The sequence below is a fragment of the Plectropomus leopardus genome, chromosome 2 (genome assembly GCF_008729295.1).
Source record: "Plectropomus leopardus isolate mb chromosome 2, YSFRI_Pleo_2.0, whole genome shotgun sequence".
Lineage (NCBI taxonomy): Eukaryota > Metazoa > Chordata > Actinopteri > Perciformes > Serranidae > Plectropomus > Plectropomus leopardus.
The window spans coordinates 33,324,563-33,341,796 of record NC_056464.1 but is presented as its reverse complement, the minus strand read 5'-3'; the positions used below and the strand labels follow the sequence as shown (position 1 = coordinate 33,341,796).

General features: G+C 36.2%; 1 protein-coding gene across 5 annotated transcripts in view; it reads right to left on the bottom strand.

Annotated features, from left to right (window-relative positions):
- Window positions 1-8,826, bottom strand: part of ephb2b (eph receptor B2b) — a 190,143-nt gene extending 181,317 nt beyond the window's left edge. For all 5 annotated transcript variants that reach the window (XM_042509373.1, XM_042509381.1, XM_042509389.1 and 2 more), the window contains exon 1: window positions 8,688-8,826. In XM_042509373.1, coding sequence (XP_042365307.1) covers window positions 8,688-8,739 — 52 coding nt within the window. In that variant the 5' untranslated portion in view covers window positions 8,740-8,826. The remainder of the gene's footprint in view (window positions 1-8,687) is intronic.
- Window positions 8,827-17,234: the final 8,408 nt, after the last annotated feature.

Here is a 17,234-nt window from a genome sequence, read left to right as displayed (position 1 = left end):
TGCACCCTATATATACTTTTAAATGAACCCACTGTTTTCAGCTGATGTCATTCTCTGGAGAGAAACACTCGAAACACCTGTTGACTCCGAAAATATTTTCATTTTCTGATAGCATCAAGTAGCCATATCTGACCAGCTGGCCTCAGCAAACTAAACAGGCCTGATTACAGACCAAAGAGACAGAAGATTAAACACCTGTTCCTTCTTTAACAAAATATTAATACCAAAAGTGGGGAAAAAGTCACTCTTAATGCACTAAATCTACAGTAAATGAAATCTAGTGAAAGAGGGCGTGTGAAAACAAAGAGCACAGTGCACACTGCATACGGCCATATAGCAATATTAAGTGTTAAGCCACTAGGAGCAGTCTATGCAGTGTGATACAGCTGATTTTTTTTTTGGCTCAGCTTCTGAAGTTGTCGTTCAGTAGGCCATACTGTGTTTTTAAAAGTATAATGGTACTTCCCAATGTGGTAGTTAAATTCAGAACGTTGGTAAACTGATCCCTCTGCTCTTAACTCTGCGCTGGACTCATGGAAGTGAACATAAGCAAACTTGACTAAAATATGATACACAATCCGAGCATGGAGATCTGTGGGAATTATGCTGTAGCAGCAGCAACCAGAACCCAAGTCATGTGCTGCATTGTGTAAAAACATGCAGATTTTTCAGCGTGAAATGGGACATTGGGGTGCCACTCTATGTCAAACAGTTGTATTAACCCACATGTGATAAAACAAACTAGGTGTGTTACCCATGCCATCGATGTATGATAATACCTAGGTACTGGTCCTCAAGATGACACTTATTAAATCTAGAAAGGAACTGCTTGCCTGGTGCATAAAAAAAGGCACAAAAAAAACAAAGTTTCTAGCATCCAGGTTTACTTCCGTGGTATGCGTTCCACTGGCCACACCCAGGAGTTATTTCAAGCTCAAAGATTTTACAGTGTTAAGATGTAACAGAATTTTAAACTGCTTTTCTCATTTTGAGAAAAGTTTAACAAATATAACATTTCCATGGATTAAAAATTTAAAAGAGCAATATCTGACCTTGTTTGTAGTTCAACAGCTTTACAGACATCTCTTTTACAATCGTGGTTTATGTGGAAAATGTTTTTTGAGCCATGGGGGATTTTTTTTGTTTTTTTTTTTGCTGCAAAATCATAAGTAGCCACTGGGAAAAACTGGACACAAACATTTGGTCCACACATTTAAATCACAGATATGCTTCCCACACAGACGGTCACAGAGATATGATTTGATGCAGAGTCATAACAAGGAAATGTTCAGGTCTTTTATACTCTGCAGGTTTCTCCTCATGGCAAACTGTAGGTGTCAGTGTAAACTCATGTCTTTAGCGTAGTTTTACAATTTTCTCCAACCAGCTACATCTACATAGTTAGAAAATGTCAGATGTGCACAGACAGGATAAAAACTGCCAAACAGGACCCCTGTGAAGGGGCGAGTCTGATGGTGTGACATCACTTTGGCCGTGTGGACCCTCATGAATGCATCAAACATAAATAAAGCATGATCAATGGATGACATTTTTCTGAAGGCCTCTGTGGAAGTTAGCATTGCCCTGGTTCCTTCATCAAAAAGTCTATGGGATTTTTCCATTAGATTTTGGATTATGGTAGAAAATAAGCTCTATGGCAAACAAATCTTTATGATACTTACACGTTTGATAGCACACTAATCTGATAATCTTGTGTTCATCACAAATGAACACAACTTTTGGCATTTTTTAAGCGTAAATGCAAAATGCAAAATTGCTAAAGGTAAAAAGCTAGGCTAGCTAAGCTAGACAAACGAACTGCATCACGGTCGTATGACTCAACATCAGTACACAACAGTATTTACTGATGTTTTTTATGCTGTAGAACAAAACAAGAAAATCTTCTTGTGTTAACCTTAGACCTTATTTTAGGCTAACCACAATCCTTTTAAAAAACCCTTGACCTCCAGACGAGGGAACCATGAGTTCTAAAATGCTAACTCATTTCAGGGTTTTAGGGCTCATTCCTAGGGCACTCTAGTACTACTCATAGGTTCTCATACCCCCATGGTTCCCTTTGTGTACTCAACATGTCATTATTTGCACCTTGCGTTGTTTTAGTGAAGTGTAATGATGTCAAGAATGAAGAGCAGCAGACTCTAAAAGTACCAACATGGCTCGTCAAAAGACTTTCCAAGGCCACACATGACATCCTGAATCCATCTGAATAATACTTTAATACCATTTTGAACCCACTATTAAATTTCTTAAACTTCAGTTCTTTTGTCAAACATGTTCCACAAGCTGAACTGCCATCATTTTAGCATCACCTCCGGAGGGCAAATATGTGTGGATTGGAACAAGGCAGGAGGGAATGACTGAGTTGGCTCGTGTCAGTGAACCGCAGTCAGAGTCAAACAGCTGAAAGCATGGAAACAGTGTCGAACAGTCCATCATGTCCTGAACTGAATCCTTAGTTTAACTGGCTGAACACGCTGCAGCCAGGAGCAACATACGCAACTGTTTTGCTAACAGAGCCAGCTGGGACAGAAACCTACAACACTGTAATCCCGCATCTGAAAGTTGTAACAAATCATCCATTTTTTCCTACTTGACTTTGAGATAATAAACTTCATATATAGTAGATTCTAACATACTGTAATTTCACTAAAGTCTGGTGCAGTGGTTTCCAACTGGTCCCAACAGTTTCTGGCTGTGATAAATTGTGTAATTTGGGGGATTTTTATTTTGGAAGTCACGTTGTCTTCAAAAATCACCCAAAAAAAATTAAAAGAAAAAAAAATCACCAAAACTTTTATGAGAAAAAGAAAATTATAAAAATGTTTTTTAAGAAATCAAATAAAATAAATTATTGCCAGAAATTAAAATAATAATAATAATAATAATAATAATAATAATAATAATAATAATAATAATAATAATAATAATAAAAAAAAAAATTACTAAAGAAATTAAAAAAGCCCCCTTTTTTGTTTTAATAAATCACACATTTGGTTACTTCATTTGGTTTTAATATGTTTTAAGGTTTTAATGTTATTTAAAATTTATCAAATCTAATAGAATATGTGGTCATTTCTCTTATGTTTGGATCTTGAACTAATGACCTAAAGAGAAATGTGGACCCAGCGGCTAGCCCAGTTGGGAACTACTGGTGCAGTGCATACAGTGGCCATGTTAAAACAAAGCAGCTCAGCACTAGTGTCAGTAACCTTATGCAATGCAAAATTTTCTTAAGCAAAGCGGTGACACTTCTGCCTTAATCTCACCCTAAAGGTAGCCATAGATGTCTCTGAAATGTGACACCCCCCTTCAAGTGAAACAACTGGTACCAGCACTAATTGAAATTTTGCATGCAAAGTGACAATGCCTGGGCCCTCGGCAGCATGGATTAAGGCTTGAATAGAGACAGATTCTTTGTGAAAGCCTACTGTGGCGGTTGGCGTGCAGGCCAGCTCCCCGCATCTGCTCATTGGGTGGACTGAGAAAACACTGGATTGTATACGGTCGCTCATTTTACCTTTATCTAATCCCATTTTGGAGCCCGCCTCCGTCTGTCTTTTGTTACTCTTCCACATAACATAATGCTTCCATGTTACACTCACGTCTATTCCTTACAAAACAATTCCGGTTTAAAAAAAAAAAAGCTATTTACATATGAAAGCATCTTTACCAAACTTGGCAGGAATTTCAAAACATTAAGAATATGCTGTGCCTTGAATAGTCAAACTAGCTTATATTTTGTGAGAAAATTAATGCTGAAAGGGAGATGCAAAAATAAAATATGGGTACACTGTAAAATCTGACAAGCTGATCTTACTTACAATAATCTTGGAAACTGATAAGTAAATATAAGTTTGAACCTTAATCTATGTTTACTTTATATCAAAGCGTAAAGTTTACTTGAAATGTTGCTGTATTAACTTAAATTTGTTGCAAGTTAAAAAATGACAAATTAAATTACCTCAGCCATTCTAAGCGTTAGCAACTCTAGTAAGCCAAGTTAGTCTGACTTCTGCGAGTTCTGTTTTGTTGGCATATTTAAGACAATACATATACGATGACTAGTATGCAACCAGCAGAATACAGATATATATACCACATTAAACTTTGTTTACCGAAGTTGCTAAAACTTAGAAAGATTGATTTAATTCAACTTGTTATTTTTAAGTTGCAACAACTTCACAAAATTAAGTAAATTTAACTAAATTTGAAGTAAACTTAATAAGATAGAAAATTAACATATATTAATATCAATACTTTAATTTACTTACATTTTTCAAGGAAATCCGTTTCCTAGATATTTTTAAGTAAAATCAACTTGTCAGATTTTACAGTGTAATTTACTAAATTAAATCAAAACAAAAAAAATTTAAAACATCAACTTGTTCAGCGTTTGCCAACTTTAAACTGAGTGGGCTCCAGTGCTCAGCAGAGCGCTGAAGGAATGCAGTGCATATTGAAATGCAATCAAATCTGCTAGACATTTTTTAAAGACTCCATGCTGTGATCTCATTCTACCCCATTTCACCATCCTCTACTGTGGTTTCTGTCCCATTATGTTCCCTTAGAGAAAAACAGAAAAGAAATGCTGTATCAAAGTCATCTATCATCCCTTTGACCCAAACAACAACTTGCATACAAGTCTGGAGGAGGTTGTTATTGCATCATAGCAACACCAACCCTCCCAGAAAACTGTGTTTGCACAGCACAAACTGTAATACCACAATAGAAAGGGAAGGAGGAGGGGGCTGAAAAACCAAATGATCCGTCTAGTAAATTTCATCTCCTCCCAACAATGCAGGCTACTACAGTTTTATGGCCGGGGATGAATCCGAGAATATCCACTCAACAGAATTAGATGAGCGCCGTTGTTAGTGTGGCTGTCAGCTGAGCACTGATGACAATGAATGGGCAAACTAATGAAGGGATAAATCCACAGTGTGTTTTCATAGACATGTTTGACATAGCTAGGCTAATTTCCTTGGCAGTACTACCTCCATTAATTTTCGAAAAGAGTCTGTCTGTTCCTGTTAACTAAACCAATAAGAACTGGCATCAATGGCAGATTACATTAGCGCTGATCAACAATTTAGAGTTGTTTCACATTTGGTAGGGTAAATTAAATGCCTTTTGAAAAATGGCTGTATGCTACTGATGAATGGACTGCATTTATAGTTGCCCAATATATCAGCAGAGAGAGTAGAGTGAATAGAGATGATGCTGAGAAAAAACGTCACGGGCTAAATCCAAACATTAGCATTTCAAGGCCAGTTTACATTATTACAGACTCTACATCAGGGTTCCTGCAGCTTAAGGAAAGGTAGACTTAAGACTTTAGAAGTTTTTAATGCCGCTCCGAATGACGTTTAAGACCAACTTTCTTGTAACAAAAATTGGAGAGGGACAATATTATTTTTGCCCAAACTGTTTTTATTGTAAAACATGACTTTTGTTTTTCTTGTCCAGTGAAAAAGTTCGATAATATATGTCTCATGTTGAAAAAACAACCCGTTTTAGAGTGGAACACATGGAAGACAATGAACATATTATATAATTATAAAAGTATTTAGTATTTAGTTTACCAACAGAAGTGGGAAATTTAAAAAAAAATGTAAGAAAAAAATAAATGTTACCAAGTATTTTGAGATTTTACAATGCAGCGTCAGAAAAAAAACGTTCATAAAATCCTACTTTCCATGTCTGAGCATTTTTAAGACTTTTAAAAGATAAATTTAAGTCAATTTAATACCAGTTAAGGCCTTATTTCTAGATTAATGAATTCAATGCCTTTTCAAGACTTTTTAAGGATCCGCAGCAACCCTGTTACATGGTGTGCACTGTTGACGCCATTCGCAAAATTAATACTTGGGACACAGATAGGATTTTCTTAAGTTTGGCCCCAGTTTTAATCCTCTAATCCTCTCCAGAACGGTCCCTGTGTGATTTATTGATTATTTCATGTGTTTGTTCTCAACTTCAACAAATGGGGAATTATGATTCCATTAGAAATACACTAAATTAATAAAGTAAATTAATGTACTGTCAAAATTTTCACCAAATCCTTCCCACAGTATATGTAATGCTTCGGTAATCAGCGATTTATGCAATGCGACGGTACAGTATGGTACATATTTAGCAGGTAACGTTCGCCAGTAAAAAAAAAACTGAATTAATGCAAAGATGTCACTCCCTATTAAAGAAAACAACAATAGAGGGAATGTAGTGTCCCAGCACTAAACGTGTCAAAACGATCCACTCGAGGCTTCTTTTCTGTTGCATGCTGGGATGTTGCTTTTTTTTCGGATTAGAGCTGCAGTGACCTCTTTTTCAACCCTTTATTTCTCATACGTAAGCCATCCTTGCAACTTCATTGGATGTTTGGCTAGGGTGATTCACAGGGTAAAATGGAGGGGGGGCTGTACTGGGTTGGCGACGTGACTAGCTGGTTTACGAACCAAAAAGTGAAACACCACAAGCCCGAAATATACTGAAACACGCACACTGTATATGTAGTGTAACTCTTAATATCAGCAGCACCTTCTTAATCGAGCAAGAGGTGCACCTCAACACACTGAAATAACTGTGAGGAACCAAGTCGATTGGTATTTGAAGCACTGCTTGCTCTCAGCTTACACATACGCCTCACAGTAGATTTTACATGTAGAAAAAAAGTAACTGTGGCCATGTTTGCGTAATAAAGAATGGGAAGTGGACACTGCGTAGTGTCAATCTGTTATTTTTGGCATTTTTCACATCCTGTGGTTCACTTGCTCTTAGACAGCACAGCAAAGATAAAATCAAAAAATAAATAACAGTTATAATAGCAATCAAGCGATCATAATACTAGTAATTAAAAGAAAACAAATCATATTGAACACTGTAGAGATGTACAGGATGACGATACTCAGTTATCTGTTATGAATTTTGTAGTACGTATTTTTTACTAAATATATTCTATTTAAATCTAAAATATATTCAGTGTGATATATTAATATTAAATATATTATTTAAAAAACAATAAACATGTGGGACATAACAGTATAATTTATCCAGTTTTAAAGGGAACACAGCAGATTTTTTTTTATTATGCTTACAAAAAAGATACGACGGAAAAACATACATTACATCAATACATATTTAATATTCTCTAATAAAAAATACAATTAATGGATTGTATGAAGCATATGTTGTACATTGTGATCTGTATTTGTCCAGCATGCTTTTAATGTGGAGACTGCATTGTACATGTGAAACTTATAAAATAATTCCTGGAACGGATGTATAGTGACCAAACTCGAAATAAATTTAAACGCTTTGTGTCAAATTTTAAAGCTAAGACACAATTTTAAAGCTGCCCATGTGAAAGGTAATGGAGGCCATCCAGATTGCTTTGTTAGGTCTTGGATAACTACATTGAAAGCATAAACAGCAGCAGTCAGGACAAGTCTGCATAAATACGCATGACGTTTGTCAAAGTCTGTGCCAGTCCTTTATCCGACCTGACAGGTCCTTCGACCTTTGCTGTGCAAATCTAAGATGTTCTTGTGCACGTACAAATGATTTTACAGTAAACACGCAGCTAAACGTTCTTTCCCTGTTTTGCTTTTTGTTGTCGTTTTATCCCGTGGTTTCATTTAGTTGAGTTTCTACATAGTTTCTTGGCTCCACCTGCAATTATGAGGTTTAGTTAAAGTGACCAGAGGAAGAAGACATGTTTGTTTTCTGACAGCATCCTAAAAATAGCCTGAATAAATGTATGACTGGGGTGACACTTTCCAGTCTTCATTGTGGCAAACGTCTGCTGTCATGTCATAGGGAAAACTGAGTGCACTTATGCAAAATTTACCTGCAAAATATATTCTGCAATAAAGACTGACACCACCTGAATTAAAAAGAGATGTCTCTTTTTTAATCTCAAAATGTTTTTTTTACAAAATTAAAGGGCAGATGTCAGAATTACAGTCCCTTTAAGTACTACGTGTGTTATTTGTTTGAACGTTGTAAAAGGTAAGTATAGTAAGACCACTATACATTTAATTTTGAGCTCTATGGACACACACATTAAATACATATTATAGAGATTATTTTCACCATTCAACCTGTGTCATTGTGCTTTGAGCCACGCTGCCTGTTACTGCTTAGCCAATATTTGCGTACAAATGAAACAAACAGGGCCTTTTATTTAAGTTAAACTATGTCCATTTTCAGCATTTATATTTGCGTATTTAGTCACGGACACACTGAAAGGGGCTCAAGGAGACGTTTGTCTTTCACAAACTAGGACCAAACCGGGTGACACACCTCCACGGACACACGGGATGCAACATACGTGACAGAGATTTAACGTTTTCTAGCCTGTTTTAGCTAGCTTTCGCTAATTTTATCCCCTTAATTAACGCCATTAAAGCTCAACAGCATCCGTATACCTGCGGGGATGCGGGAGCATGTTTTTGTGTCCCACCATCATCCCTTGCATGCTGTTTTGAGCTGACTCTAAGCACTATAAACGCCGTTTTAAAGCACAAAAAACAGAAATGAAAAGTGGTTAATTTTCCGTTTGCTTTCCGTGATTAAAACGAACCAACGTTCATGCACGCGCTTTGTCTCAAACTCAAAGCCGGCAAAAAGATGCGGCTTCAACCGCAAGGATGGAAACATTAGCTTACCTTCAACAGCTATTACGGCCGGTATGGTCCATAATATCCATAGAATATCCATTATTGGTCACTTATATCGCCCAGACATTCAAATAAAACACGTCCCGAAAGCCATTGACAGCCCAGGCAGAGAGGGGACAGGCGGTCCTTCACCTCCAATAGAGCGATCCCAGATAGCAGAGCAAACGAACTCAAATCTGAACCAAGTTTGGGCGAAACCAAAAAAACGACAGACAGAGGGGAGCACCGAAAAACACAGAAACACATCCACGCATTTTAGCGCTTTACTCGCGCAGTCAGTCTTCAAAAACAATAGAAACAACAACTTCAGATGTGTAATTAGTGATAGAGAGTTTAACATATTTGAATTATCGATACAACCGCTCGGCAAAAGGGTCCTTCAACCCCTTCAAAGCCACTTCACTTCACCCCGCTGTCAATCATCGAGAGGAGGACAGTCCACACTGCCTTACCTAGCGATAATTAAGTGTTTGGGGACCATGTGGGGCATTTATAAAAGATGGAGCGACTTATTCTCACCGCCACACCGCTCCGAAAGGAAATACTGGTCGTTCTTTTGTCAGACAATTATTACACGTGTCTGCGGCGGTCACCGTGTGGTTCCTATTGGACTTTTAGTGCTGTAACAGGTGACGAACACGGGAGAACAATTAAAGTAAGTTGAACATCTTGTTTTGCATTGTTTACTTTTTTTAATTAGTTACTACGTCACAGTTATTCACTAAGCCTCGCACCACACCATGTTATGATTTGTTTTGATTTTTTTGTTTGTTTGTTTTCTGGGAAAATGGGTGCATAACTTTAAAAACAAAGACCGTTTGCAAATATTTATGTTTGTATTAGAATTGCATAGGGGAAACAGGGGAGGGTTGCAACATTTTTTTGCATTTGTCACAGTTACTCAGAGATTGTTTAGTGTAGACCAACCAAATTGTTATGACATTAAACTCACATCTGTTTGCAAATTACCCATACCACTTAAATATGATCACATAGGAAGAATTATTCACAATATTTATTTGAATAGAGAAAGACAAATGATGCAACTGACCCTAATTATTAGGACAGCTGCAAGTGGTAAAAATAAAGTAAATTCCATTAATTAACTGATAAATTAAAATTATTATAGTTCCCTGAATACTGTCCATTTTTTAATTTTTTTCAAAGGTGTTAGATTTTAATTTTTTAATTAATAAATTGATTAATGTGCCTATCAGAATAGATGTTTATATATATATATATATATGTTCTATATTTTTATTCCATAGCATTGATTTAATTAATCAAAACCTCATTTATTTAGATGTTTAGCATGTAAAAACATCCACTCACATTTGTAACAGTGTATGCAGTTAATGTAATTGCATGTAGCTGTGTTGTTACAGATTTGAATTCAAGATTGACAAGAAGGCTATGACTGATGTGATATGTAAACTGGAATAATACATTTTCCTTATTTCTCAGCTGTGTGTATTTAAATAGCTGCTACAATGGGTAAAAAAAACAACGTAGTAAATATTAAATGGATTTCATAGCTTTAATACACTAATTCCTACGTAACTTTCTTCTCCAAGTTTCACAATAAGTCAGATTTAGAGTTTAAATGAAGCTTCCTGCTAGTAAAGAAAATACTAAGAGAGTGGAGACTGCAGACTGAAGGCCATTACTACAAACAATGGAGACTGTTCATGGTCATGGCACTCCACTCCTGCTGTAAAGTAGTGCAGCCTGATTAAATGGTGCATTCTGATATTAAAGTGAGGTCAGAAAAATATGAGGAAGAGTTACAATTCATTCTGTTATTGAATATAATAGTCAGTGTTGTGGCTGAGTTTGCATCCACTTACTTGAAAACAGTCACTGAGTAATTTAAAAGAATTGTTAGGTCAACTTCTTGACTTGGCAAGATACAATAAAAAGAAAAGTCTACGGGCTGTTGCTTAAGTGGTCCATTAAAGGCAAATATCTTAAAGGGATGTCTGTGCAATAACAAGAAGATGAATTGAAATTTAACTGTAATCAATAAGTAATGGCAGCATTGATTCTTCTTGCAGTAAACAATGCTGACATTTGCATATGTTAAACTGAATTTCATTCTAATTTGATGAGTCGAGCCGGAGGTGCATTAGAAATATATTCAGTTGATTTATTAAACGTCTTGGAGCTAAATGCAGATCAGCTAAGCAGCATTCATGCGTCACGAGGCAGGTGTCATGTGACTGAGCAGGCCTTGTTGTCAATTACCTGAACAGCAGTTATTTTCCAATAACAGAGCCAAACCTGGAGTGAAATGTAACTTCCTCCCGACTGAAAAACTTTCCTTCCTGTCCATGAATCATCATAAAATCATAATCGGTTGATGTGATGTTGGCTCAAAGTACGTTGAGGCATGTCACAATTAATCTTAGGAAATTATTTAAATTGAGCTGTGTTTGCACTAAGTTGATTTAAGTTGGCGCAACCAAGTCTGGCAGCCACATTTCTGGCAATAATTTTCAAACAATCAATAAAAATGCTATACGTTAAAAATAAATATGCATATTAGTAATCATAACACATTCAACTTTTATGCGTTTTTTCTGCTGTTTTAATGGGATTAGTCTTTTCCAAAATGGTCCAAGTTGTCAGTGATGGTTGGCACAAAACGACGTCTGAATTTATTGCGCATCTTGCAAAGCCATGGGCATATTTTTTGAATTTCCGAAGAGTGGTATGAAACCGATTTCCTGCTCCAGAAGCTGGTTGTAAAATTCCAGTTTCTTTAAAGAGTTATGATGGGTAAAGAATTAAACACAGGCTGGTTTTTATATGACAGGAACGGAGACAGATGCAATTGGGACACACTGAAGCAGCTGCAGAAAATAACAGATATGCTTTGTTTGAAATACAAAGATACCCGGAGAGAAAGCAGGGTAAAAATTTCCAGTGTACACAAAAATGTCATAGCTTTTTTATATAAAGAAAGTGATGAACATCGAGGGGCAAACGATAAAAGCTGGCTTTCAGATGTGCTCCTGCAGGATTTACAATACACAAGAAACATGCCCAGTGAGAGATGCCTCCTGGATATAAAGTATGGAGTCACTAAAGCTGGACGAGAAAGTCCAGAGTAAATTATTTGTCATCAAACATGCCTTTCTTATTACGTGCCGCAGCGCTGTAGCTTAGCAGCAGGACTCTCATGGGTTAAACCAGCCAGGCTGATTTATTTGACTCCACCGAGTTCGACTGTATTGATTCCAGGTCACTTGACTGGCTGACTTCAGATCGTGTTCAGGTGACTACAACACAGATGGAACAAAACGGCGAGGCACTGAGAGAGCAGCTTTCTGCCCCCCTCCTTCACCGTAATGAGTTCCATACAAGCTCAATATTGACTTGAGCCAGAAGAGAAGTGAAAGATGTCGAAGAAATGATATTAATACTGCCCACAGAGATCTTTCTGCCACGCTATGTTAGAATGGCTGCACAGTAATAAAATATTTGTAATGCAAAGCAGAGATGTCTGAATGTGGCATAAATCCTCTCGTGTTCCTCTGCGACTTTGTAATCCAACATAAGCACTGTGCCTATAACCTCCCCTCAAAAACAGCACTGCTTTACAGTAACACTGGCCTCAGCAGTCTACAGTTAGCACAAAACATACCTCAAAATACATTTTTAAAAAATTACCAGTTAAATTACACTCTAATAATGAACATACGGTGCAATAAGGAGGAATAGATTTAAGCTCAGACATTAAAAAAAAAAAGTAGTCCACTATTATTATCACTGAATACACAGTGTTAGCAGTATTTTAGGGAAAGCTACATAGCAGCAGAAATTCAGAGCATTGTGTTTGTTTGGAATTATATAGCATGTTAGCGTCTTTAAAAATGCCAAATCAGCATTATTTTTTTGTGTTTATGTAATAACAAAAATAAAAATGATAGCAAATGATAATTACATGAAACGCTGATATTATGTGTCACAGAGTAATGTTTTCGCTTTCCACTTTCTATGGATTTTGCATATTTTCCCTTTGCATGTCAAGCATTAATTCAATACCACTACTGTAATTATTTTATCACTCTATAACCACTGATGATATTACTTACATTATACATTTACAATTAATTTATCACAACATATGTACATTTTGGCTTGAAATATTCAGACACATTAACTTATACATTTAGATTTTTTTTTACTATAAAATGTACTATGTTACTTTAGATAGTATTAATAGTAATGCGGTGTAATTTAATAACATTTCATGTAGTCCATTTTATATGACAAAAATATTATTATATTTAAGAATGAAATGTATAATTATCATGGCTTTTAGTTTCTTTCATTTGTGTTTTTGTTAATTATAATTATATATTTTTTTATAAATCCCTAAAACTTGCGAAGGCAATTTTTATTCATTTGGCAATGTTTAAGTTAATTTGATTTGACTGAAATTATTTTGAAAGTCCATTCATAATCCAGCCTTATTAGTGAATATAAACTATACAGTAATTTGACACTGAATACATGAACATTATAATGTATACGGATGAAGCTATTGATAGATTAACATAAAGCTGTTCAGACAAAGACACGCAATAAATGGTGTTTTGTTAATTTAATGATTAGTGTAATTCAGTCATAGTCAAATATTCAATAAAGTAGTTTAAATGGGGGATTAAAATGTAAATGTAAATATTTTATATAAAATTAAAGACTTTTAGAAAGAACCAACAGCACGGAAAAATAAAGTATTGAACTGTTTTGGTCAGTATAGAGAGATAGTGGATTTTCTTTTCAAAGCCGTGTTTTGTGTCATTGCATCAACACTGCCACCCAGAGTTTAAAAGCCGTACATTCAAAGTATTCTTAGTTTTTGAATACACAGGCAACCTCTCTAAAAAGATTATTAAAAGTAAGGTCATCTCTTCTTTAATCTCAATAAATGCCAGGAAATATTAGTTTGTTGCAAATGAAAAAAAACTATTATTTATCCACAGAAATTAAACGAAATGATGAAATGAAAATAGTTGGTGGTTAGTCTTAAAACAAGAATAAGGGTGTATTTCTTTAATTACAAAATAAATAACGAAATAAACAGAAATGAACAAGTAATGACTAATACATTCTGAATAACATTTAAAATACAATGGGAGTGGTCTATGGGAATAACATATTCAAACTTTAAACAAAGGAAACAAAAAGTAGCTGATGAATAAGTTCAACATACAGTAATATTAAGGGTTTTTTTACTCACATTTAAGTGAACATTACTGATTTTGCTGTGTTGTCATGTGAGCTTTTCCAACAATTATTCACCTAAAAGGATTTAAACTTCGAATTAAAGTAAAATAAAGACCACTAAACCCGTTATCTTAAGTTAAACACGTGCTCTTATTCGTCAGCCAGGATGAAATGAAGTCGACGGAGGTGAGAATGAGTTCCTGCAGTTCATAAGCTATTCTTATCCTTCAGAATATTTAGCTTGAATTTAAGCCCATTCAAAACGGCCACTCCGGGCTGGAATCGATTTCACCTTGAGCCTGAGAGGGCTTACGGTGAAGTATTGCACCCAGTCGGCATGTGCGGCTGGATAAAGAGCAAGGAAATAAAACGGCCTGCTTTCCATAAAAGTTGGTGTGTGATCCCTGACCCGGTGCTGAGAGAGAGTACTGACTCCTCTAATCTACAGAGACCCTTTGCATGAGGATTAACCTCAGCTGAGACCAGGTTTTCACAGGGAGGCCGAGTCGAGTCGGCTGGATTGAACTCTGACAAGCAGAGGAACCAAACCTAACTCGTAAAATCTAGGTTTTTATTTGTCTTAGTCGAAGAGGCAAACTTTGTCGTTATCTACTTTGCTTAATTAAACGGCACAGAGGACACAAAGGCAGCTGTTTTGAAAAGAAAATATTTATGCAATTAAGCTGAAAAAAAAAAAAAGATCACTGCTTATCTTTCATGAATACTGCACCCCACTCCACCCACCACCTTCCCAGCGTATTGGTTTACCCCTGCCAAAAATTTAATTCAATCCCACTAAGTTGCTCCAGCTTTAATTAAATAGACCAAAAGCCTTGGCAGGATTTAATTTACTTTCTTGTTAAGTGAACTTTACAGACACTGCAGAACTTTCACTAGTGTACTGAGAGGGGACACTCGCACAGAAGTCACGTCTTTATAATTAAATCACACAATTTCCACGCGCTAACTTGTGTTTTCCGTGACAAATGAGGTGAAGACAGGAATCAGTGTCTTCTTCAGCGGCTTTAAAGAGAAATATGTCTGTGCGGCGCACGCCTGTCGGAGGGCAGACAACACTTTTTATCATCATAATAAATCTAAGCACTATTGCCATAAAACAGAGGCCTCGTAAAAAGTGATTCAGCTGACAGTCATGGAGGAATGAATGCCTTGATAAAATGGCAGTCATCAATCACAGCTTCGGTTTCGAACGCTAACATCCCGTCTAAGCTCTCTACTAATTGATATGAACCGTTTACATAAATCAGCCGGCTGTGTGTTGATGCTACGTGCTGTTGTCGCCACAGTTTGCTTTTTCAGAGCCCGCACACACTGAGCGGGGCGTGTGTTTGAGTCGTTCTCCTGTGATGCAGAGAGTTTTCTTGTTAGAACAGAAACAGACTTTGGTTATGAAATGTTACAAGTACTTTTCGTGTATGGGTTCACTTATATCTTCACTGTTGGGAGCTTGCATTGCTTTGGGCGCCGTTCAAAAATGGCAGAATTATTGTTGAAGATAGGCACAGAGTTTCAACGCTTTTTGAAATGATCCTCAGCAGTTTTTTATCTCTAGAAGGAGTTTTCGACAGATCTGAGCGGATAAATAAACTGCTTTCTCTTAGTGAGGAAATGTCAAGTATTGAACTGGAACCAAGAAAAAAAAACTGCAGTTACAGGATGGAATAGGGAGTTTTCCTCAAATGAAAAGGCTCATTGCCAAAATTAAATGTAATGCTTCATCAGTGTTTGGTAGGCCTATAAATCCCCCTGCCACTCTCAGAAGTGTACGCTTGTACACAATAATTTGAAGTTTTTTAATTATTTCTGCTGGCTAGAAGGCCTCTTTCCCCAACACTGTCTCAGTCAGTACGTTTACACACTGATATTTCACTATTATTCCAAATATGACGATATTGCTGGCTGAGAATGAGGCCGACATGGTGCCATCCTGAACATGTGCACACGTGTACTGTGGCTTCAACGGGCTCGAGGGAAAACTTATTTTTTAACAAAATATTTTTTTAAAGTTAAATAATACAATGCTACTTTCAGAAAATATATCCAAAAAAAAAGAAAAGTCACAGTTTGGCACAGTTTGACAACAAACATAAATTATAAATCACAGCGACGTGCTTCTACGTAGAGGTGTCTCAAGAAAATAAAACAGTACAATTAAATATAAAAACTTCAAAAGAAATCAATATTTGTTTTGGTTGAATTTACTGTAAAGTCAGTTCTGCACCAACATTATGTTAATCCTAAATAGGTCATTACAGGAACCTATAGACTCAAATCAAAATTAGAAATTTTTGTTGCAGGCTATCTCTTTTTTTTTGTTGCATTTTGTATGCATGCCAAAACAAAACAAAAAATATATTATTGTTCATAAGTAGAAACCCACTTGCTTCTAAGTATTTTTGAAGACTTGAATATCAACTTTTTTTTTTTGTTTGTGCAAATTTTATAGCGCAAACCTTTTTAAAAAGTTGGTTGAAAATGGAGGCAGTGTTCATATGGACAAACAATTTGGCACCTGGTGGAAAACTCAGTCACAGTCGACAGTCACTTGACTTTTCCATATTTTGACACTATAAATTACATGTCCGGGCACGTTAATCAAAGAATTCATGGTTGCATGTATGCAGGAATATTAAACTTTATTAGCAATGGAAACAGTTTGGTTGGAATAGTCTTTTTTTGGAATAAGGGTAAAAACATACTATTTTGTACATATTAATGTAGTTGATGAAGGCAGTTGAAAAGTTACATTAAAACTTTTTATTAGAAAATGAAAGGAAAGCTGGACATAGATTATAAAATATGGATACTTTATGTAAGCTTCAATAGCCTTGACTAACAGTAAACCATAACTGTAAATGTACATGCAGTGAATCCTTGGTGTTTGCGGATAGACTTACATTTGGAGTGACCCAGACCAGGTATTGCTTTTGGATTGTCACCATCTTTTGCGAAAATGTATTTATATTCAAGTACTTTTTTTTCCTTTTTGTCATTGTAACCCTAGCAGTGTTTTCTTTGTCTCATATGTCTTGCTCTGTCTGTCATGAGAGTATCGGTCATACATATAATAAGCGCAGACATAGCGCTGACTCTCTCTCAGCGGGGGAGAGTCTGGGAGAAGGCGATGCCCTCTCAGTGACCCGGCTGCCCCACCACTGTCAGAGAGATCACTTTAGAGAATCCAGGGCAGGGTGGCAGCCTACTGTACTGCACTGTGTGGCGTCTCTTGTACCAATTTTTATATAAAATAAAAAACATAATATAAAAATAAAAAAAAAA